The sequence below is a fragment of the Ambystoma mexicanum genome, chromosome 7q (genome assembly GCF_040938575.1).
Source record: "Ambystoma mexicanum isolate Mex_15411 chromosome 7q, UKY_AmexF1_1, whole genome shotgun sequence".
NCBI classification, from domain to species: domain Eukaryota; kingdom Metazoa; phylum Chordata; class Amphibia; order Caudata; family Ambystomatidae; genus Ambystoma; species Ambystoma mexicanum.
Genome location: NC_090941.1, coordinates 880,666,145 through 880,691,175, shown reverse-complemented (window position 1 = coordinate 880,691,175; position 25,031 = coordinate 880,666,145). Strand labels below are relative to the sequence as shown.

The 25,031-nt window shown below is 44.2% G+C and overlaps 1 protein-coding gene across 1 annotated transcript in view; it reads left to right on the top strand.

Moving 5' to 3' along the window:
- Positions 1 to 23,893, top strand: part of NAALAD2 (N-acetylated alpha-linked acidic dipeptidase 2) — a 1,042,620-nt gene extending 1,018,727 nt beyond the window's left edge. Inside the window, exon 20 of the mRNA XM_069639397.1 lies at positions 20,427 to 23,893. Coding sequence (XP_069495498.1) covers positions 20,427 to 20,616 — 190 coding nt within the window. The 3' untranslated portion in view covers positions 20,617 to 23,893. The remainder of the gene's footprint in view (positions 1 to 20,426) is intronic.
- The last annotated feature ends 1,138 nt before the right edge of the window (positions 23,894 to 25,031 follow it).

Below are 25,031 nucleotides of genomic sequence, written 5' to 3'. Positions count from 1 at the left end.
TCTCAAAATTGCCTTTTCTCAGTTAGTGTGCTTGAAGTGCCCAATCTGCCTAGTTTCTTAAAGAATATAACCTCGGTCTGAGAAGTGCAATATTGAAGTGTTCTTAGTGGTGGTTGTGTTGATTTCTGAGCCAGTGCTCTATGTGCACAATAAAACCTCTGAAAAAGTGTTCAAAGTATCAAGAAGACATTTGTCTAGGAAGTATTCAGTAGTTCAGGGCCAGAGGATGATTAATGCCTAGCCTTCATTTGTTCCTATGTGACCCCCATTCCTCTTCCTCTGGTCTCATTGCCAGCTTTTGTGTGTGGTGTTGTCAGCACCCTTAAACATATTTTGGATGGCTCTAGGTTGCTTAGTAACATAATCCAGCATGCCGAGATGTATGCTGCTTCCATAATTACCTCTTGATAAAACTAGAGGTATGATGATGAGGGTGCTCTGTAGGCAAGAAAGGAAGGACAATGTTCAACTATTTGAGCATAAGTGGCGCATAAGCATTTCTTTTCTACTCAATTTGTTTGTTGTTCCATGGTAAGTCCATTGTTTATTAAAATCCCTAGATTCTTGATCTGTTTTGAGGTTTCCAGGCACGTACCCATTTCTGTAGGACAGGACATTGCTTCCTGTGTTGTGCAGTGGATTGAAGAGATCATGATCTCCATTTTGTCCAAATGTAGTTTTATGTTATGTGACGAATCCCCCGATGTCGTCACTTCGCACCTATGGGGAGCCCCTTCCCAGGAGGCCAGGGAGGTGATGCCGCCATCGTATGTTCCCCTTGGGTGTGGTATTCAGTGGGTGGATCTCATGGGGAGGGAAGCCCCCTAAGGGATTAGCGATGACCTGAGGAGAACATGGTATCTTTATAGCCCACCGAGCCCTAACACACATTCCCAACTCCCTCCCACCAACACTTTCCCTAGTGTTCCTATATGTTTTTGCAATACCAGCAATATAGGAAGTACTGGTACGAGGAAGAGTGTAGACTCCTCAAGGCACATAGATCCCTTAAATACTTAGATAAGGGAGAGATCAGTACTGGGACAAAGAACAAGTGCAAAAGCATAGAGAGCACTTAGGATAACGTGAATGAACAGTCTAGTTTCTCTCTAAACCAGATTGGGCAGGGCCCATTCAAAACTGAAGAGGGAAACCAGGATGAGGAGCGAAGCCCTCCCTGGAGGAACCGCGAGACAGGAAACAGACTGGATCCGGAGACCAGAGGAAGTAATTGGTGGGATGCTGCCCTGCAGGTGGAGATGTCCTTACCCGGTCTGCCGTGCAGAAACTGACAGGAGCCGTGGAGCAGCAGGTGCCCAGCTGGAATGTGCGGTCGACAGATGCGCGTCGCAAGGAACCAAACGCAGCAGAGCCACTGCAGCACACCAGAATGCAACAATGGCATAATAGGCCTGAAAGAAGAGCCCACAACCGACCGAAGAACACCACCGGTTAGCCCCTTCTGAGGTACCTGGGTTTCTAGGATGGTTTTTGGGCCTCCAGAAGGGCTAACAAGTGTCCAAACACGGGTCAGGGGCCTGCACCTTTTCATGAAGAATAACATAAGTCATCTTCAAAGTCTCAGTACCAGGCAGGATAGTGAACCAGGTCTGCAGCACCAAAAGCGGAGAATCCCATGGCTCTGGGACCCGCACCCATACAATTGAGAGCTTGTGTGAACTGTGAGCCTGTGAAGTGCAAAGAAGCCAGGGGAAGAGAGGCATTCCCATTGGCAGTGTGTACTGCGTACCAAAGCCTAAGAAGGTCCTGGAAGAAGGGAGTCATTCTGCCCAGCCCTTGTGAACTGTGAAGCCAAGAGATCTCAGCCAATCAGAAAGAAAGCCTGGGCAAGGGAGTCATTCCCTTGGCACTGTGAGAACATTGAGAATAAAATACCTGGAGAAGGGACCCCAAATAGTGAAGACTGTGAAGCCAAAAGGAAGAAGAGCCGGGGGGAAAGTAGTCATTCCCCTGGTATTGTGGAGACATTGAGAATCAAGTAGAAGGGAGGCATTATCCAGGAACCCAATAGTGAGGCAAAACCATGGTCAATAAGGAATGATGTTTGAGTTGGAGCTGAAACCTTATATCATCTTAAGCTGGAACTTTGTTTTCCTCAGAAAGAAACTGAGACCTGGAGAAGGGGGAGTCTTCACAGGCAAAATTTCCCTTACAATTGGAAGTGCGGCTGATTGTCCAGAAGATTGGAATGCTTCTTCTCGACCAAGAAGATCCACTGCCCTTTTCTTATTAGTTACAAGTGTGAGGGATAGAAGTAGGCATTTTCACACAATGGTGAACTGTTTATTTATTTGCACATTCTGTCTGATTCCTTAGTAGAGGCAGGGAAGCTCCCTTTGGAGTTGGGGAGAGACAGATGTCCTCTTTATTTTTGCCTGACTAGGTCCTTGCAAATCACAATGCCACCATTGTGTCAGACTCTCAGTTCTGCACCCTTACAGTTATTAGTCATCCCTAAAGCAGTCGGTCAGGGCGGCATCTGTGTCTTGGCTAATAGTCATTCTGAAAAGGATTTGTGTATCATCTGCACAGTTTAAGCAGGAGAGGCCATCACTTTTGATGAGTCTTCTCAGGAGAGGCCAAGAATATGTTAAGAGTACAGGTGATTGCTTGATCCCATTTGCATTCCACAGGCCCTGTTGTGTGAATTTAATCTGTAGAAGCATAGCCACATAATTATTGGCCATGTCTTTTGATTACCAAATTCATTGTAATGCAGTGTGGCACAGTCCTGCTGCGTCAAGTCCCTATTAGTGCTGCTTCGATGTTTAGGAGCAAGTGGGGCAAGGTGGTGATGTCTGGGTTGATCTTAAGGTCATCCCTAAATGTTTCTGAATGCAGCTTGTTCCCGTCTTTAAAAAGATCCCACACGCATTAAAAAGATCCCACACCATCTACTGAATGCAGAAAATAAAATCTCCAGAGACAAAACCAGAAGCTGCATTCACAAAGAGATTAATTTACGTGAAGCGGTTGGGAGTCACCTAAAACACATTAGATAAACTGATAAAACTGGTCAAATGTTTAGGTTCTCTCTGTCACTATAAACAGGGACTGAACCCTTCATCCATGCAGGTAAAAGCCACTGTTCAAACTAGTCTTTGCTTTAAACCCACAAGTTCATGATCTGTTTGTAAAGGATTTGCTCAGAACAGTAGGATGCAGATCTCTTCAGTTGCCAGAACTAATAAGTCAGCTAATTGAAATAATACAGTGGTTTGATGCTGAATCCTGCACCTCTGAATATCAGTAAAATTATGAATTCATGTCAAAGGAAACCTCAAACTCTGTTGGATGTGTGTTAAAGAAACGGTTTATGTACCTTTTATAACCAAAACGCTGGTGTTGGTAAACACGCAGTCAGGATGCTGGTAACATTGAATGTTGTGGCAACTAAGGAGAATGATATCCTGATTTTGGATAATTCAATTGCCCCTCTGTGATGGTTAAAATCTTGCACTGATCTATTGGCTTACTCCACCTGATACTAGTTGGATCTACCCCGTAAATGGTATGTTCAGCTACCTATGCACAAGTGGACGTTCTGTTATGCCTTGGAGGAATTTGATTAAATAAACCTGACAGGGTATAATCTGACCTTGTCGCGAGAGGCTCGGGACCCCTGTCAGCCTGGGGTGGGGGAGGCCTACCAGTGTGGAAACCATAGACGGTCACTACACCAGAGGGGGACGGTGGCAGTTGGGAGGGCCACAATCCCTGTCTTTTTTTTGTGTGCCAGCTTGCTTTCATACAATGGCACTGCCAATCGCACAGCACATTTCTCGCATGAATGTGGCCAGTTTTTCTCTATTGTTTCAGAAAAACTACATCTCACAGCATCCCATGCGAGAAGCAGCATATTCACCAGCCAAACCAAAGTTTCTGCAAGTAACCAAGAGCATGAAAATACCTACCAGAACTGTTTGGATGAGAGATTGTTCCTTGACCAGGGAACAAATATCTGTAGCGAAGAAGAGCCGCAACTCGAACAAAAAAAGCAGTGGAGGACTGCACGCACCCAGAGCACTCCAGGGAAATTGCACTTATCTCAGAGAGAGTAGTGCAACGTCTCCCCTTTCAAGCAAGCAGACTGACAGGCACTTAAGGCCCTCACATGGACTAGAACTCAAATGCCATAACTCACCATTGTGGGCTTCCATTGCGGAAACCTGGCGGAGCAACACATTAGACAGGGGTGGGGTTTATACCTTTCGTAACCTACCAGGAGCAGGGAGAATAGCAAAAGATTGGCCTGGGGAACCAGTGGGGAGGGATGACCAATGGGAAAAATGGGCGCAGTATAAGAGAGCATTGGGAGGCAAGCAGTTGTGGGTTGCTCGGGTGGGGTCAGAGGTGGAACAAGAGACCATTCAGAGGAAGGATGGTGAGAGGATGATTATACAGGTGGTCTGCAAGGTGAAGTGTTGGTTGGTGAGACGAAATGGTACTGGAACTGAATGTGCGTGGTGGAGTGGAGTGGTTGGCGAGAGCAGGGGGTGAATGAGAAGGTGAGTGAAAGAGAGGGTGTCAAGAGAGGAGAGTAGTGGTGTGGAGAGGGGAGAGTAGTGGCGGGGAGTAGTGGTATGAAATAGTGGTATGAGAACGGGAATAATTATAATACTTTTTTTATAACGCGCTTAATACCAGTGAGTGGTTTCGAAGTGTGGGATCAGGATTCATAATTGTGTTGCACTGCCTTGTCTTGCTTCCAAGGCAAACAAGTTGCTCCTGCGCTATCCTTGCTGGTAGTGGTGTGGAGAATGGGAGTAGTAGTGTGGCGAAGAGGGGAGTAGTGATGTGGCAAAGGGGGAGTAGTGGTGTGAAGAAGGGGGCAGGAGTGGTGTGAAGAATGGGACAGGAGTGGTGTGGGGAAGGGGGAGTAGTGGTGTGGCGAACGGGGGAGTAGTGGTGTGGAGAAGGGGGACTAGTGGTGTGGAGAGGAGTAGTGCGAGTGGTGTAAACAGGGGAGAGTAACAGTAGCATGGATTGTAGTGATAAGATCATAGAGTGGAGGGAAGTAGTAGGGAGAAAGGATGAGGAGGGGGCATAAGGGAAAGAGGGGGAGACAGTGGGAGGGGAGGGCAAGTGATAGTCAGGGAAAGGAATATCTGGCCATAGAAGGAGCAGCAAGGGTGAAATCCCAGGTATCTGAAAGGCACAAGTTATTCCCATGTGAAACCATTGGATAGGAACCTGTAGAAACGACTTTGGGCTTTAGACCATCACCAGCAGCTAGGGAGCTCCTCTTTAGGCAGTAGGGGCTACTAGAGTAGATCTCTAGTACCGGGTTGGGTTGAGGGACTCCTGCATTAGGTTGGGTCTGCCCCTTCCTAATTTATAGAGCTAGGGACGGCCATTAGGCCTACTGTTGAATCAAAATTAAAAACCCTTGAACTATCTCTGGAAATTGGTGTATTATTGAGGCTATATGTAACACAAGGTACGGAGGGCTGGTATGGTTTAAGAGCAGAAGGTTTAACTACCCATATGCACTAGTCTTGTATTTACATTTTTATTAATGGTTGAATCAATACAATGTAATGTGTCCGAGCATCCGGAACAATGACAAATGCATAACGGGTAATTGGAGCTTTCCTAATCCTGCAGTCTAGCCCAGCGCCTTGATCCGATGGGGTTATTTTGCCAATCTATAAAAGACTAGAATTCAGACCCGGATTGCTATTGCCCTAAACCCCTCCATGACATTCTGGGAAAGGCGTTTACTAAGTGGCTGGCAATGATTACAGGAGCAGGCAGATATTAATGATCGCTGCCCGGGCAACCTTAGTGGATAAAATGCTTAAATATAGGGGTGACCCCTTATATGTGGCCTGCCTTGTTTCAAGCTGATCTCTGGCAACATGACCATGATTTCGTCCAAACATAAGAAGTTCAGACTTCTAGATGGCCTTGGGAATCTTACTCAATTGACCTGTAGTAACTAGATGGCAGCAGTATGGGTTGGCCAAAGAAGGCCTTAGATATGCAGTTGTTTGATCAGAGCTAGAAATGTCTTTAAACCTCACTGCCCAGAACTCAATTTATTAAAAATGAACACGATTCTATTTGGGGAAAAGCAGATGCCAGAATAAATAGATGTTTAACATAAGAGGTTAAGGCTTCTCCTTTCCTTTGACAAGGGGGCGGGGTGTAAAGGGATGGAGTAGACTCCACGGTCTAAGGGTGGATATGCTTGTTATAGTATGTCAGATAACTGCTGATGCCTGGAACCTGCACAAGCTAACCTCTGTCAGGGAAGCCATTGTGTGGGGTTACTGAGGTAAATAAGGTAAATCCAATTTCAACGGACAACTTCAAAATCTATGTACAAGCCTATGTAAGAGAAGTGAATTCCCTCTGTTGAGGAAATAAAGGGATGCACGTTTTAAATGTGCTCATGCTAGGCATACAAAGTCCATATGTTTTAAGTATCATGCTTTTGCTTGTTTGGTTTCATTTGTTAAGCGCTTTGCGATGCAGATGCAAATACACTTACAGAAGATCAAACTATAACAGAGCACAAAACAGAATAATTAAAAAACACAAGAGCTTAAGAACATAGGATAGAAGAATATAAGAAAGACATGCACATTATTGTGTAGAACGGAGTAATACTATTTGTGGTTATTAATCAAAACACAGACAATTTTCATCCGTGGGGACGGAAACAGTGAAGTCCTTGTTTTTCAAAGGAAGTAAAATGCTCTTTCCAGAGTCAATCAGGCTTCGATCTGCTACACACCAGAGAATAGCATCCAAAATGGTTGAGGAACAGACCTTTCCCCTTAGCCAGGGTAGAATCTTATTACAAACAGCCTCCCAAGGTTCCATATGATGAAAATAAGACCCTTGTTCTGCAGATTAGCCCTTGTAGGCCTATCCTTCATGCGTGTGAGTCTTGTTCACCCAACCCTGCATAGTATCCGTACTTTGGGAAAGTACAAGCTTCCTGATACTTCAAACTTGTCAATGTTGTTGATCAGCCTGAAAGAAGACTCCATCGATATGTGATCAGCTGGATTATTTGTAGATTTTAAATCACTGTTAAATGTATTCCAATCTTCAGAGATAGAACAGTCAGGATTTACAGCAGTGCTAATGACGATAGGCCTAGGCCTTTGATCTTTTGGTAGGGTACTCCCCAGAGATAGGATAGAATTTGAAGTGGTCTTAGTTGGAGGTAGCTGAAGTGCCTAGTTGTATATATTCTGCCTCTGCTCCTCTACCAGCCTCTTCAAGGCTGTATGAAAAGGAAGGGTAGACTGGTTCAATCCAATGAAGATTGAATGCTAAAGACACAACTGGGGATTTTGTCTTTAAGTGATGCTCTAATGGCAGATTCCGGGTTATTTCTAAAATGTCATTTGTTATGAACATAGGGTTTGCTCCTAAATTATTCTAATCTCACGATGAAGTATGAGCAGGTAAAGGAGTTACCTCACTGAATCACTAACCAGATGTATGAGTTTCCTTTTTTCATCTATCTAAATCCTGCTCATATCCAACATAAATCGTATCCTTGTGAGGCTAGGCATTCATGTGTCTGTGTGGTAGCATGAAGGTTTTTTACTCGCCTCCATTGCAATATTGCTCTCACTTATTCTGAACTAGTGCTTTGGTATGGATGTCTTTCTTTGCACAGTAGGTGCTTTTTTGTAAAGATTCTTCTCTGGTGTGGTAATGTCTTAGTCATGTCCTTCTGCTAAGGGCAATTTTTCCATTTAGTAATTGAACTAGATTTCTTTGAGGTATTTCCAATAGCTTGGAGGTGTAACTTTGCTTGGTCACTGTGATGAATCCAATGGAGTCATCACTGATTCCCTGGCGGTGACCTCCTCCCATGTGGCCAGGCGACAGCAACAGCTACCTGATCCTGACTCTGGGGCGGCTTAATGAGGGAGTGTCACATGGGAGGAGAAAACTACCAGGAAGATGTCATGACTTAATTGTACGAGACGCGGTATGTCCCCCTTTCCCACGAGAAGAACCTCTAATAGCCAAGACCCTAATGACATATTGTCGTTTGCTTGTTCCCCCTTGTAGAAGAAGTAAAGAAACCTCTTCTTCATATTTTCTGGTCAAACACCCAAGTATGACACAAACACACAAAGCTCCAAGACAACACTGTTTTCTTCTAAAGTACCTTTGTTTAAAATCACTGAGAAGAACTATTCAAATACTATTAAAAAACCATGTGTCAAAAGACATCTGGAGCCTTCAACTCCCAGAATTCCGCAAGTACTGAGATGCGGAGGATGTAGGAGCTTGAAACACAATATGCATTCTAGTTGTTTTTCCAAAGAACCTGTGAGTGGGACATTTAAAAATGGCGAGTGCACTATTCAGAGAGGCAGTGTAGGAGAACACGTTGGCTCCTGGGAGGCTGGATAGCAACTGCAAGGATTGCAAGGCCTCTGGAAAAGAGATGAGCGGTTGCAGCGATCTTTATAAAGCCACCCCAATCCGGGAATATATATCGACAATTACAATCACGTCTTGATAAAGACCTTCTGGTCGAAACACGTGTTGGCTTTTTCCATATGATTGGCTCTCCATGCCATTAAAACCAACACTGCACTCAAACCCAAGTAGTGAGACTCCTCATTCGTTCATGCCTGACACAATACCTTAACTCACCATATGGGACTACTTGAGCATTGTCCCACAAGAACCCAGTGCATGGCAGCAGGACGCACTACAGCATACAGAACAAGATCAGTGCAGGGATCAATTTTTCCTTCAATGCTCTTACCGCTACCTACGCCATTGTGAGGAAGGCATGGTATCAAAAGTAAGACAAACACAAGTGACCACAGTTCCAGGGTGTTTATTGAACTTCAACAAGGGTATGATAAATGCCTATCTAATCCTAAATCTACAGATGGGAGCAAGCTACGGCCATCAAATAATAATGCAGTCCTAGCGGAGTCTTGTCAAAATAAAAGGGTCTATACTAAAAAAAACTATTGCCAATCCTTACCTCTTGATACAAATAGTGTTGGCGTAGTGATTATGAAAAAGAAAGAAATGTTCACAAAATGATATGTCAGGATGTTCAAGCTGTTGGCCTCCCTTCCCCATGTTTTCAGCATGGGACAAGGCGGTTCACTAGAGCGTAGCTCAATGTCAGGATTCTTTGGCACATGTAGAACAAATATACATACAATATCACCCACTTTATCAACCTCAGCAGGATGAAAGGCTGAGTTGACCTTGCTGGGAGTCAAACCTGCAACCTGCAGATCACACACACATTGCAGCAGACCGTGCTCAACCCACTGAGCTATCTTACCGGCTATAGCCATCAGAAAACCACCCACTCCAGAAACAAAGAACCACATGCTGCTGGTCACAGCCCATGAGCCTCACTGTAAAAGAAAAAAGGGGTACCAAGGGAGACCACAGCGGTAGCAAGGGAGACGTCAGGGTTCAGGACCTGGCAACCCCTTAATGACGTCCATGCTGAAATATAATCATAAAGTTGGGGAATTTAAACAATCCAGAGGAGAGAAAGGTTATGAGAAGCCCAGAGAACAAATGCACAACAAGTCGACTAATAGTATCCTGGAAAGGACAGGGGAAATGCGAGTGTCCCAGAAGCTACAATTGGAGTCAGATAGAGGGAGAATACTATGTAGTTCAAACAAAGGAACTGAATCAAACACCTAATAACTAGGAAAAGCTAGGACAGAAACATAAGGGGATCAGTAATTACCAAGAAGAGAGAAGACCCATCAAGAGAAGAATACCACACAAGATCCTGCCCGGCCAAACCATGTGGATTTCAGGACTAAACCAACTTCACACTTGGAAAGTAATCCTGCCAGAAGAGAGAAGGCCAAAAAACCTTATCCAAGAATGGCAATCCATGGTACAGAAAGTGGCTAAAGACTAATCGAAAATAAAATAAAAGAGCTCTAAAGCAAAGCAGAACCCTGCTTCACCATGAGAAGGGAGTCAATCTCCTGGCCTTAGTTTTTTTTGAATAGTGGTAGGATCAAATAGGAGCGTAGGATTCATTTTTGGACAACAGACTGGACATTTCTGGATGACTGACAAGCACCTTAATTATTTATAGAAGTAGAGAACACCCCATAGCTGAATCTTTTTGGCAATGTCTTCAGTGTGTCTACGTACCCCTGCTGATTTGCCAGAGAGGGCACATTGGATTTGATTAATATTGTATCAAACGCTCTATCCAAATAGTCAGGAAATGTGTACTGTATTATAACTTTTAAACAAAGAAATCCAAAATAAACCAATATGCATGATGGAGCAATCTTCAGAAAAATAAATATAAAAATCCAAAACGGATGGGAAGAAGATATTAAGAAGTTTGCCGCAAAAGTGGCAGTACTGACCTCATCTTTGATGGATCTCCAAACTGAGTTTGTGGCTTAACATACTGCAATATATCGCCCTGCCCTCCATATGTGGAGATTAAACCTCTAAAACACAAGTCAACATCTTGGTCAGACTTGGCAGTGAAGGCATCTTATATTATGCATAATTGGTTTCCCTTTGAGCAAAGCCTTGCTGGGCTATTCACACTGCAGTAACAGTGGCTTACGAGGATTACCTTCAGGGAACAGAAGGGGAGTAAAAGAAAACGAGGGATTGAGCTTCCTCCAATGGTATTTTTCAGCAAGGCCAAGGTTCTAATACATCTATTCTAAAACAGATTAAAGCAAGAGAAAGGAGTAACACTGTTCCACAGACAAAATGGGTAGGTAATTGCTGTATAAAGTAGAAAAGAAGCTTCAGTGAATATTTCTGTCAGGAAGCCAAATCAGGTGAAGAATATTATAAGCCCCTTGAGGATTGCCTTAGCAGTGTTACTTCGAAAAGGAAATGCCTCAGTATACCAGTTGGCAGAGTCCAATATCCCAAGGATATACTTGTTTCAGGACTTGTTTCAGGAGGATTTCAGTGGACCCACAATGTCCGTACCTATCCAGCAGAATGGGGTATGTTGCACAAAACTGCTTGACCTGGGTGTACACCCTTGGCTGGTAGAATTAGCTAAGGATGGTCTTGTGTGTTGTCTCTAGTCCCAGGTGCCCAGCTGGTGGTTTAGAATGGGCTAACTGCATCACCACTGTCCAGAATTGTGTTGGAACCAGGAGTTGGTAATGGTTGGTACAGTCTCCTCTACCCCGTGCTTGGGTTTAGTTCCACTCTATACAGAGCCCCTTCCTGTCAATGAAATGGGAGGGCCCATCAGAGGATAGCCCTCTGATTCGGAGACTGTTCTTTCAGGCTTGCTCCAGCAGTTGATCCCCTCTCTGTACTTCTGCAAACTGTTTGTGGGGCCTGGCGCTCCTTTGTGCCTCTCATTTCTCTGAACCCAGCTTCGGCTTTCTTGGTTTCATCCAGATCGTCCACCACTTCAATGTCTGGTATGAAGATCTTTTCACAAACCAGTTGAGCTGTACATTGGCAAGGTTTTAGGGCATATGCAAGGTTAAAGAGAACCACATGCACTTCCCCTCAGTAATGACTCCAGCTGCAACATTTAGGGAACATTTAAAGGCCAATCGGATTTTGGTGCAATCTGCCCATACATTCCTTTAGATACTTCCACCATCAAACCAGTCTTCTGTGGCTTTGCCTCAGGATAGAAAAATCACCCCCTCATGGCCATGCAGATGAAATCCTATGGCCCATAGAGTGACTCTGGTGGGGATATGGGACTTCTTGGTCAGGCGTACTATTCGCAGCATCTATCTTGGCTGTTGGTAACCTCTGTTTGGGAACTGTATGATCCCTTGAAACCAGCACGTGTCACAGATGGCCCCAAAAACACACCAACTCTCGAAGGTAGTGCAGCGTTTTTTACTAGAAGAATCGTAAAGGGGATTGCTAAGGGTGGTCCCTCTCTGTTCCCTCCCTAGCCCAGGCTTCCCTCTAGAGATCGATAACCCCTACTGCCAAGATCCAGCCTTTCTGGTGGTGATGTTCGAAGGGCAAACATCCTTCCGAACTATTTTCCTCCATCAACCATATAGGGGGTCCCTAGCCTAGGCCCCAGTGCAATGAAGATGGGTAACTTTCAGACACTCGGGCCCCAATTGGTTCATCCTTTTCACACCCTTGTACTCCTTGCCCTTTTGGTTCATCCTTTCTCTACTCTCCTCACATTCACTCTCCCTCTCCTCCCTTCTGTCTCTCTAATGTTCTATCTCTACTCCTACTCTCCAGGCTGCTACTGCTCTACCCTTTCTCTTCATGCCACTGCTGCTCTCCCCACCGCTACTGCTCTCCCCTCTCCACACCGCTACTGCTCTCCCCACCGCTATTACTCTCTCCACACCGCTACAGCTCTCTCCTCTCCACACCGCTACAGCTCTCTCCTCTCCACACCGCTACTGCTCTCTCTCCTCCACACCGCTACTAATCTCCCCTTCTCCACACTGCTACTAATCTCCTCTCCACACCGCTACTACTCTCCCCTCTCCACACTGCTTCTATTCTCCCCTTTCCACACCACTACTACTCTCCTCACTCCACACCCCTACCACTCTCCCCTCTCCACATCCCTACTGCTCTCCCCCTCCACGCTGCTACTACTCTCACCATCCATGCTGCTACTGCTCTGCCCACCGCTACTACTCTCCCACCTCCACTGTGCTACTGTTCTTCCCCTCTCCACACTGCTACTACTCTCCTATCTCTGCACCGAGACTACTCTTAGCACTCCACAGCATTGGTCATTCCACCCACACCTTCTCAGTCACCTTCTCATTCACTCCTTCTCTATTAGCTGCATTCGCACACATTACATGCACACTCAAACCCAGAAACAACTTTCTCCCGCCAATCAGTACCTCACCTTGCACACTCCCTCAGCAATTTTCCATTCTCCTGTGCACAATCCTTCCTCCACTTTGTTTCTTGGTCCTCCTTCTCCTCCCATGACCTCGCCAGAAAAAGGCGTGCCTTCCAGTTCCTGGTCTCCTTTTTATCTTCCCCTTCCCTCTCCATTGGTTGTCTCCCTCGCCTGGTTACCTCACCTCATACGTGGGTCCGCTGAATCTAGGCAATGGCAGCTTGCAGTAAGCATAGTCACTGTTCAAGTTTGTGTGAGGTATGTCTGGAATATTTAAGTTGCCAGTTTTGCTGGGGGACCACTCTGCAGCCCCATCGCAGGTAACAATATTGTCTTTGTGGGTTTTGCTCAGTGCGTTGAAATGCTGGAATGATACGAGGATTGCTTCATATACCCGATAGTGCTGTAGTGTGATTTCTTGTGAATAGCCTTCTAGCAGTCTGTTTAATCTACTGGGCTCCGGAAGGGTTGCTCTCTCATGAACCGCATCTCCCTGGTGTCTCCCAGGTAGGTTGCTTGCTTATTCTTCCTCTGCTAGCATGCTGGATATATTGGGCAAGAACAAGGGGTACTCATTTCATGCAAGCGGGCACAAGTAGAAGGAACAGGTACTGGAGTCCTCCCAACTCCTACACCCTGACTCCCATCCCAGGTGGAGGGGGAGGGGTTCCCATCCCAGGATAAGGAGGGTCCCCATTCCTCTTGTCAGATCCCTGACCCTGTGTAAATATATACAACTATGGAACCTTTGCTGAAATACCCATGTGATACCAGAATGTATCAGGAAGATTAGCTTGGCATCTTAAATGCATTATTGGAATGGGGCGATTGATAGTGACTAATAAAGTCATATATAAATGGAGAGAACTGTGGTCCAGAAAGTAATTCAAATGGGGATACTCTCTTATACCTCATAGCAGAAGCATCTCAAGAAGAGGTGCCATTGCCGATACTGAACCTTTCTTAACTTTGCAGTGTGTGATGTGTACATGGCTGAACATGTGGAAGGTGGTAGTCAATGCGAGATGGAGCTAAATCCTAAAAGGCAGAGGTGAGGGTTGGTGTGTACCAAAAAGTGAGGTACAGAAGTGCACAATGTATGTAGGAAGAGCTGAGGGTGAGTGACACCACAATAATGCACAATAAGTGTAACACCTAGTGACACTCCCCTCCTAAAAGGTTAAGGCAAAGTCGGCAGCATTTGGGGTGCAAAAAAGCTCTGAGGTTTTCTTTACTTTGGCCCTGGAAGCTTAACTCTAAGAAATATGAGACCCGGTTAGAGTCTGGACAATGAAAGACTCATCCACAAGCAGCATGTCTACGAAGGGCCTGTGTGCCACAAAAAAAAACGTCCATGCAGGGTGCAGCCAGGATGACCTTGTCAATGACTAAACACTCCAGATCTCTAGGGTGATAGAGCAGGGCCCATAGATAGATAATTCTTCATCCACAATGCTGTCCGAGCACCTCCTGCAGGAGGCATATGTCCATGAAGCATCAATCCAAACAACCATTGATTATGTCCTTAGCACCCTTGTTGGCAGACCTGCACCTGGCTGCATCAAAGCCACAGGAAACCTCCACAAGTGCAAGCCATCCACAGTAGTACACCCATTCAAGATAGAGCTGTACTAGTCAATAGCACAACAAATCCAGCCTTCCACACACCTCTCCCCCACAAGTGGAACTGATGTCACCTCTGTCTCCTGTGCAGTACTGTGCCTCAAATCTATTAGGACAGTTTGCCAATCTCCCTTCCTCTGGGAAAGACTATTCCCCCCAGAGAGGATCCAACTACCCCCCCCCCCCAATGGAACGGATGAGGATGATGATGTCCTCTTCAGTCCAATGTTCTTGAGGTCCATAAAGAGGGTGATGTATGAGTTTAGGAAGAGGCTGTGCATTATGCTTCTTCCAAATCTAAAGGACCAACCAATCGGTGATGATCTAGCTGCAGCAGAGTAACAAAAATATTTGCCTTCTGACCAATTGCTTTTCATACCACTGGACCTCTCACATTTTCATCTGATGCTCAGGATCTAAATGGTTACATATATTACTTGTAGGATGAAAATGATCCCTACTCCTTTCCAATCCTGTACACGGTCTATGTGCACTGGGCTGCCTGAAGCCTGTTTCTGTCATTACAATTGCAGCTATATGCGTACCTAGTTTCTGCACACTCTGTCCCTCCAGAGAAGAAAGGCTGAAAATTGGACACTTTTGGATGAAAAGTCTTGGCCACAGGCTTCCTGACCATTCATGCATCGTGTGTCCTGGCCATTGCCAAGAGATACAACTGATAAATGTGGCACAAATTGTCTCTGCTCCTTGAACACCTCCCAGACGGAGGAAAACTTGGTCCAGAGCCATAGTAAATTATGGCACGTTGGCCGCACCATTGACACTGCTGTGGATGTGGTGGATTCAGGGTTTTGCCAGTGCACTTGCAGCAGAGTCGTACTCTGCTTACACGGGTGGTTCAGGGCCATTAGTTTTCTCTATGAAGTCCAAGCTTGCCTTCTGGATATGCCCTAAGAAGACATGGCTTTGTTTTGAAAAGAATGTAACTATACATTGAAGGGAATTAAAGCAGACACAGATTCTACCAAAGCTACGGAGTTCCAAATGAATGGGCACACCTTTCATCCATCTGCCGGGCTTCAGTTGTGGCTCACACTCTCCCTGTTCCACTGTCAAGTATCCACAACAATCTGTCTACCAACAGTCTTCCCTATCATCTGCTGGTACCATGATTTCCATTTCTGTTGCTTTTGAATTGGGGGAAAAAGAACAGTGAGAGGTAACCTCGCTTCATCAAAATAGACAAGTTTAAAATGGCAACATTGCAGCAGGTTTTCATGGAGATTTCCCAGTGACTACCATGCCCCAATATAGACCTTCAAGATACCCATTTCCAAATCCCCTTCTCCATGCTTACAGGCATTTTCTCCCAATTGTCATTGGGGGTAGCATTGCATTACCAGTTGTATGGCCTCACTTTCAGCATCCACTCAGCACCAAGCATCTTCATGATGTGCTTGCGCCGATGGCTGAACCTTTCTGGTGGGAAGTTATGAAATGTAACCGCTTTGTGTCCAGGTTCCACCCATAGGGATCCATCAGGGATTCATTATCTGTTTACTGGCCCATGATGTTCCTTCATGTCTTTCCTCCCCTTCCCTCCCTGTATCCTCTCGATGATCCAGGGGACAGAAACCCACCCCACAACTGCAGGACACTTGTTTTGATGGCCTGGAACCTATGAGGTGATGCTTTAGGCACAAAGAGCATTTGTTAATCTGTCTTGTCATTATTCAGGATGCTAGAGCTCCTTCCATGCTCCTTCCAAGAATTGAAAGCTGAAATTGTGTCCTTCACAGCTTTGACCTACGGCCTCACAATGGCTTGGCTTAACTGCTTCAACTGGCATGCAGAGGCCACGTGTACATTTGCATTAAGTTTCACCTGTTGGCTATTTCTTATTTCCTTCGGGATCCTTCTTTAAAGGACTTGTGGTCACGCTTCTCCTCCAGGATCTCTTTTATTGGTTCTCTCCAAGGCCATGCTCTTTGCCTTCTGGTATAATAACACAGTTCCTACTAAGCTTGTAAAAGCTCCCCCTGAGCCCATGTACAGATCTGGTGGTAAATGGGCCTCTTGGAAAAGTCACCTTTCTAGTTGCCATTAAATCAACATGCAGGGTACTTGAGTGGCAGTCACTCTTCTCAGAGAAACCCTATTCTAGATTTTTCAGGCACAATGTCATCATTCACCTACATCAGTGTTTACGGCCCCAGACACTTGTGCCAATGGCTATATCTCAGTATGTGACTTTAACAAATACTCTTTCGGCTGCAGAAAAAACAATCAAGTCTCTGGATGTGCATCTGGCTATTGCCAGGACTAAAGACTTCTGACTGATGGGCAGTCTTTGTTGCCTTTGCTGGTTCCTGTAAGAGTCAGGACATTTCCAAATGGGGATTACCACGCTGAATTATTTTCTGTACTAAATATTGTCATCATGCAATAGAGCATACTGAGGTTATGCATGACGTTTTACGCCACACAGGCAATTGACGCCACTACATCCTTTTATTCTGGGGTCTTTCTGAGCCATTTGCAAGGTGGACACCTGTTTGACGCTGCACACCTTCATCAGGCACTATTGTTGGGGTGTTGACAGCAGAGCTAGCACAGCAGTGGGCCAGGTGATGCTACAGCACTTATTTGTGTAAGGGGAGTCCAGCCTTTTCCACTAGGTCCATGGTTACTGTACCCTTGTATATTTTATTCTAACATGTGACTCTCTGAAAGCTCCAATGCATGAAATGGTTTAGTTATTTACCTCTAGTTTTCCAGCTTCATAACTTCATAAACATGTGGCCCACCTGCCACCCAGTGAGGCTTGCCTGGGATTATTATATATCTCCTGCACTAAAATTACATATGTATGAATCTAACATGTCTCCTTCAGTCTTTCGCCCTCATTGGTCATGTGGTAATATGGACCAAAAGTAGACCATGCAAGTAGATGGACTGTAAATTAGTCATTGTATTAACTGCTATGCATTCAGTGTCTACCAAGGATGGTACCATGAAAAGGGATACTATTCTGGATGGGAAGATATGAAAAATACTGTTAGGGAAAATTCTCTCTTTAGGCTGAATTACCTAACCTAGTGAGTCCCCCAGCAGCTTTGCTGGATTTCTGGAGTTTTTTCTTTCTCCTGCCAAGAGTGAGACTCTTTTTCTCCGACTCTTGGACATGATTTATGGTGTTCCTTTGAATGTTAATGTGTTTTATGGGCTATGGGGTCCTTTACTCCATAGGGTCTCATGTGTTTTTACTATGTGTGTTACACAGCACCTTCCGTGCAGTCACACAGGGGTGTCATAGTGACACCCCACCATAGGCTCCATACCCTGGGACTGACTACTGTCTCCCAGGGCATGTAAAGTCACCATTGGCTTTACTAGTCCCAAATTATTAACAGAAACCAGTACAAACCATCATATTGTGGACGTACTGGTCGGGGCAATTTGATTGCCCCGGGGTCTGTTAGTCGAGGGGGCACGTCTCCGTCCCCCCTGATCGAGTATTGGCTGGTGGCAGTGGAAACTACTTTTATATTCGACCGCAAATATATTCCTATGGGATTTTCCCATTGTTCGAGGTTACCAACTTTAATTATTTAATTCTCATAGCCTCGAACATACCGCCGGTTTATTTATTTAATATTAATTCGCCGGTTGGTATTTTTTGCCAGGACTCGATTCTAAAATGCCGTTTGTGTTCTCTTCTGTGACTCCAACCCAAGTCGAGCCCTTTGTTCCACTTTTTGGCGGGCTTCTCCACAGAAGCCTCCAAAAGTGGTGCCACTCTGTCTGGGTACCACATGGGGTGTGGGAGGGGGTTTAGGCACGCTGGACTGAGTTACCTTGGTAACTCAAGTCACACTCTTGTGTGATTGGCCCAAGTGGTGAGCTGGCCGGCTCACCACTTAGCATGTTTGAGTGACAGCTAGGCTGAGTGAATGGGGGTGTGCTGCATAAAAGCAGGGCTTTGGGGACTGGAACTTCAGAAGTCGCCACAGGACCCGAGAATCCGACGAGGGAGAAGCTGAGCCGACCTACCATGACGACACCACCGGTGGAGCCCTGCGGAACCGACTCACCACTTCCCGACGACAGAGAAGATCTCCCGGCTGGAGATACTTCTTCCCCTGACTGGTGGGCATAACCAGTTTACCTTCTTCTCTTCGCACCCCAGACCAGCTTGTGGTCGAATTGCCCGTGCCAAGCACCCCGGCAACCGGATAGCAACTTACCACTGGACCACGAATTACAGGACCGCTCCTTTTACCTGAGAAACTCTGCGGCTGGTTTCTTCCCTGGCAGTGCAACGGACTCCTGTCTTCCTCCCCGACGAGATCTTCTCTTCCCCTGGACGAAGCACCGACTTGCATCTGCTGCCAGGAACAACTGCCCCCGCTGGAGTATTCACTGCAACCGTGTGACCTTGGACACATTTCGTTTTGATCCTCTTAAAGCGGATCCGGCCTACTGACTCTAAACTCACGGTGTTACTTTGCCTTTCTCTCTTGTTGTGTTTGTGAAAAAGTGTTGGGATCTGTTTCTCCGCTTTTCTCTCCCTTTTTAAAAAACAAATTATTAGAGTGCCTTCTACGTTAAGCGCTCACCGCTGTCTGAAAATAAGTGGGGCTTTACTTAAGACTTGTCTAGTATTCTTTTAAGGGAGTGTATACCTTTTAGTGACCGTGTGTTTGGATTGCTTACTATTAGTGCCTGTGTGTTTTTCTAGATGTGGTTTTAAATAAATAATTATATCTCTTTTACACCAAGCTCTGGTCAGTGTTTACTTGTTCTATTGTGTTCTTTTGACCTATTGTGAATACTCTGTATACTGCCTAACTCTTCTTGAGGGAAGTCTGACTGCTCAGCCACAGCTACCAAGTGAATCTGTGTGGTACAGACTGCTACCAAGTGGGTTTACTGCCAAACACCTGTAGTCCTAAATCTTTTGCAGTTGTCCCAGAGGGAACTGCACAGGTTTCTGCCTAACAAATACCAATGCTGGATAACTACAGTTACAGGTAAGTAACTAAACTGTATCTTGTTCTGAGGGAGGATGTGGGGAGTTGTGGACTGATCATCATTTTAGGCCAGGCAGCGTATGCTGTGTGAGCATTATATTAGGAGAAAAGTATGGACCTGTTTAGGAGCTTTTTTCTCTCTTTTAAAAAAGGACTGGCTTAGGGCTGAAAACACATGTTATCTTTGTCTTACAAGGCAGTCTGCATCCTCTAAGGATTTCTAGAGCCTGGTGCCGGTGAAGAGTCCCTACTGGATTGAAGTTGGTTTGATCCTGCTGGGAGGAGACAGCATATCCCGAAAATTAGCAGAAAGGTGGTTCGGGGGATACCACAATGAGAGGACCCCCAGAACCAGGGGTATATTGTAGTGTTCCCCTTATCTGTTTAGGAATATCTGCAGCTATCTTCAAGCCAAATCTGAGGAACCCCAAGATCTCAGAATGCCCACCCCCTAATACAGTGGGCTTGCATCCTCTCTTCTACTAGCATGTACATGCCCCTCCCATTTTCTAGTAGGGTGTGTTGGATGACCGCTAACTGCCTTGTGCAGGCCCTCTCCACAGCTTTTCTGCTTAAATCATGCAGACGATGTTCGGCAGTGCATCTCCCTGGGGGGAAACTCTGGTTTATCTAAAGCAAATAGCAAGTCTGCCCCTCATTTTAAGGTACTAACCCGCAGCCCCCCTGTGATGGATTGAAATCTCACACACATTGTTGCAGACTTACTTAGTGAGTTTACCTGTGTTTCTTTTACATGTTTCTATTGAGAACGTTTTACTTGCTGTTGAAAATTCTGACCAATAAAATTAAAATATTATTGATATTTTTCTAATCATGCCTGCAAAGACATACACATAGCCAATGTTAGTCCACTCTGGTGTCCTCAAACCATTAGCTGTAAATCCATTATAGTAGGTTATTTCTACTAAACATCTTTGCATTGCTTTTTGTCTACACAGGCACATCATCTTTGCACCAAGTAGCCGCAACAAGTACGCAGGAGTGTCTTTCCCTGGGATTTATGACGCCATGTTTGACATCGAGAACAAGGCAGATAAGCAGAAAGCGTGGGAGGAAGTCAAGAAACAGATCTCTGTTGCAACTTTCACGGTACAAGCAGCGGCCGGAACGCTGGAGGAAGTGGCTTAGGACAGCAATACACTGAAAAGACACACTTGCTGCTTTAGAATTCTGAGAATTGACTTTTTGACCGTACACTCGATCTAGATCAGTTCCAAGACTGAGGCTTTTGGAATCTACAAAGGAAGGACATTTGCATAAATTGCCTTCTAACTTTGCCGCTTAAAAGGTTTCCTTGAAAGTGGACCCTGTACAAAAAAACAAAAACAAAACAACCTGCAATTAAGTTTAAGAAAACTGGGGCCGCTACCAATGAAGGACTATATGAAGTGCATTTTTAAATTCTATCTATGGATAATTAATGATATTTTCTCTTATCTTTATTTTTAAGTATGTTTTTAACCATTAAGTGTTTTAGTTAAACTAGCCTTTTCTTTTTGTGACTTTATGGATTCCTCCAGCCAGTATGGTTGTTGCAGAGACTCGGACCAATTATCAAAAGAGGATTCCACAAAAATGCTTGGGGAAGCAAGGATGTTGGGCTGCTGGTCGCAACTGCTTATGGGAGACCTGCCCTCTCCCGTAACCAGTGGTGAGTTATCACTGGGGGCTGTGTAGTGGCCACCTCTCCTTAGTCCCCCAAGATGTGCTTTCGTTCTGAGTGTGGATTCATCATTCAGAACCTTGGCAATCATTCTTCCCATCCCAATGTGACATATATTGAGACACCCTTATCCTTATTGTGTATATGTCCACGCTGATGCCATCAGACAGCAAGGGTTGTGCAGGTTCGTTCTACCTTTTTGTCTGGTCTAGTTGACCTGGGTTTTCTGGGGACCTCTGTGTTTGAAAAAAAGTTTCATATGTAATTGGTGGTGCCTCCACTCTATCTGACGTGGAGAAATCGAGTTTGTTTTGACATGCATGCTATGGAGGGCCTTCAAGTCACCTATTTATTTTGTACAGATTTTGTTGTGATTGTTCATATATAAGCCTTTCATATGTTTCAAAAACATATTGTAAGAAGTATGTGATTTGGGCTAATCTACAATGATTATTGGTTTTGCGATTTGTGTAATACTTGAATGTAGAATGGAAGTTGGGTTACAAGCTAATTGCGTTACAGAAGTGTAGTATGAACTCTTCTTCTGGCTAATTCAACCATTCTCATTCCTGCAATAAGTGTTATACAAAGGGTTTATGCAAGCCAAAATCCAGCACAGATGTAGCTACAATAACTCACAAGGCGAGCCCACCTATTAAGGAGGTTAGTTAGACTACTATGCAAAGATTCACAAAGTGAGTACACTCCTATTCTTTATAGGTGACGTTTATGAAAACCTCACTTCGATTTATTCAATACTGCTTCATTCTGGCTGTCCAATATGTTGAACTGAAAGTACTGATGTCCTGGAGCAAAACAGACAATTAGTTTGTTTCACGTCAGTCGTGTAATATTTCAGATGCCTTCTAGTTCGGAAAGTGCATCAAATAAGGCTTCACGGCCATGGCCCTAAGCCAGAGTCACTACCTCTGTCTTCCTGGCACACCTGGCTATTCAAACACAAACTTCAACATTCTTTACCTTATCTCCAACGGAGCACCTCATGCCTTTATCAGGCTACGCAAAACATAAATAAACATGAATGCTCTCTTTACATGTGAACTATACCTCCCAATCAGTCTCGTCAACTGTCCATGGACCTATTACATGCACTGCTCCTTTAACTTGATTTATTATTCTGTTCAGTCATTCTAGGCCTAAACTGTGGCTTTTATTCATACCCAACAGATCACAAACATTTAAGGGTGTATTTCTGCTCGTCTCCTTGAGGTTTTGTGCAGTAAATAAACCATTCAAATTCATTCACTCACCCACTCACTCTCACATAGACTGTCTCTGCCCCTATTCATTACGTCTTACTTGCAGAATAAAGTGGTTTGGCTTCTGCATTCTCTGAAAGCCACATACAGTATGGCCACTGGTGTGTGGTCTTCATGCTGGTTGTAGATGAGCCTTCATTATATGTAAAGGTCTGTGCTATTCCTACTCTGGTGAACGTTCACCTACCTTGATGCAAAAAATGACTCATTCCAATCCTGTGAGGCATTTCCGCTGCTCATATGATTGAATTGCCTACCATCAAAATCAAATTCTTGGCCAGACTGATCTTCCCCTTTGAATCATCCGTGTAGGTGTAATTCCTTTCCATGTTCTATCAGAGGTATTAGTTACCTTATTAGGTTGTTGCTGCACTATCCGGGAGTTAATGTAGCTTTGCTTCCCTAAAGTTAGTTCATATTGTAAGACAGGTTGGACGCCGGCTCCAAGAGACCATGCAAATGCTTTATGTTGCTCTTTAGAAAACCGATAACATAAATTGCTGCTTCTTTATTTCATGTTGAAGATATTTAATCCTACACTCAGAACAATCCTGGTTAGTTATGAAATATGTTTTATGTTTATGGCTGAAGTTTAAAGTTTCTTAATTGATCAAATTCAGTATTTAACCAAATCGAATCTGATTTGACCCGATTTAAGAAATTGGGGGTTTGAATGAGTCTGATCATTTGGAATGTAGAGTGGAAATAATCCCAAATATTCAAACCCTGTCTTGTCTCTAATCAATGAGAACACTTGTTTGTCCAATCCCCCTGACGCTGTTGTCTCCTTTTCCTGTTTTCATCTCAGCTCTTTTGCTATTGTTTAGATTTAAATGTCTTTTTATTGGATTATATTTGCTTTTATTTAGATATTAGACCTTTTGTTCATGTTCAAACTGATTATAACCAGTTCCAATCAACGTGTGACGTGGTTAGAACGGATCAAAGATTTGAACCGCAAACAAACAGAACCAATCATTGTTCTGCTCTATAAATATCCACTCATTAGCTTTGAGTATGGGATACATTTGATCTGACTTGAACCATTATTTTAGTGTTTGAAATCATGATAGGAGTTGAGTCAAGGCTCACCCATGCCTTATTACAAGCCAGCTCACTCTGAAGCTGAACAGATAGCTTCGCCCAAACTACATCTGACTAGCTAGAAAATGCATGGTACAGGCAGACATACAAACATTGTTCACATTTTGTAAAATGCTGCCTCAACTTTTCTTTTTGAGGATCACAGGTTGAATCAGCATTTGCCTGTCCTACTGATCAAGATGTATACATTGACTACTATACCCCTTATTTGCTATTCAACTGGTGTAAATATAGATCTTGCACAGTTTTCAAAAGTTCTATGCACAATTTGTTCTCACTGAATATGCAATTGCAACAGAAGTGCCTATTTGTATTAATATTTCTTGTCTCATTAAAGTATTACATACCAAAAACAAAACGACATGGACCGAGAAACCTATGAATGTGTTGTCATGATGTTTGGTCACTCCTACAATCCTGCCAGGAGTTGAACCAGATTCCATGATGATAGCCCCAAAACGCCTGTTTTATATTTACCAGAAATTGTGACAAAAGACTACTACAACTTAAAGATATCTCAAAAATGGTGACGAGAAAAAACAGGTTGTGTCCTTACCCAGCTGAAAATAAAAGCAAAAATGTCAGAAAGGTAATAGCAGTGACTAAAGCAAGCATTTGTGAAGTTGTCAATAAGTACCAGACAGGCAATAACCCCAGTTACAGAATGTGAGACTGGATCTAAGCTACCCAATGGCACAAGGATCTCAGGGCGACTATCTGGGATCAGACGGAAGGCAAAGAGTCCAGTTTACAGGATGGGCTGAGAAAGTTCGACAATGTGCACCCACCCAGGTGAATGCAGAAGTCCAAAACACATAAATCACACAAAGGCCAAGAGTTAGTTATGGAGCATAGAGTCTGCAGGCAGTCTGTAAGTTCTATGTCTTAGCAAAGGCAAACATGATGAGACTTGGTGATCTGTTACATGAGTATCTAGACGGGTGCCAGTCTTAATGATGTAGTTAACAATTAAGCAGTGCATGCAATCCAGGGACAGCTCTGAATCGGTGTTAAAAGAAGCATTAAGCGTAATTGTTAAATTGTTTATTATGTATGTTTTTAACAAAACATGCATATGAAATATACAGGAACACATTAATAAAAACTAAATTAAAACTTAATTCTTGTAACCAAAATTAAAAACATTTCCATACGCACAACATATTCATAATATACGATCTAATGCACCTGTTTTATTTTGAAAAAATCACACATTTACATTTCAAATTCTTCAAACCAAATTTCAAAGTGCTTCAGTGCAGATAATTCTGTGAATTTACAAAGAGTTACTCCGCAATTTCCATGTAGAAAGAAGAGTGAAAATAGGAGAGTCCATAAGTAGGAATATGTAGTAGAGTGCAAACGTCTGATAATTGGATTATAAAGTGCTCCAGTGCAATTAATTTAAAAAGCCAGCCACATCTAGTCCGTCAGTTGTGGTATGACCATTTAGGCACCTTTTCCACAAGTTGTCATCATCAACCCAGTTAATTGAC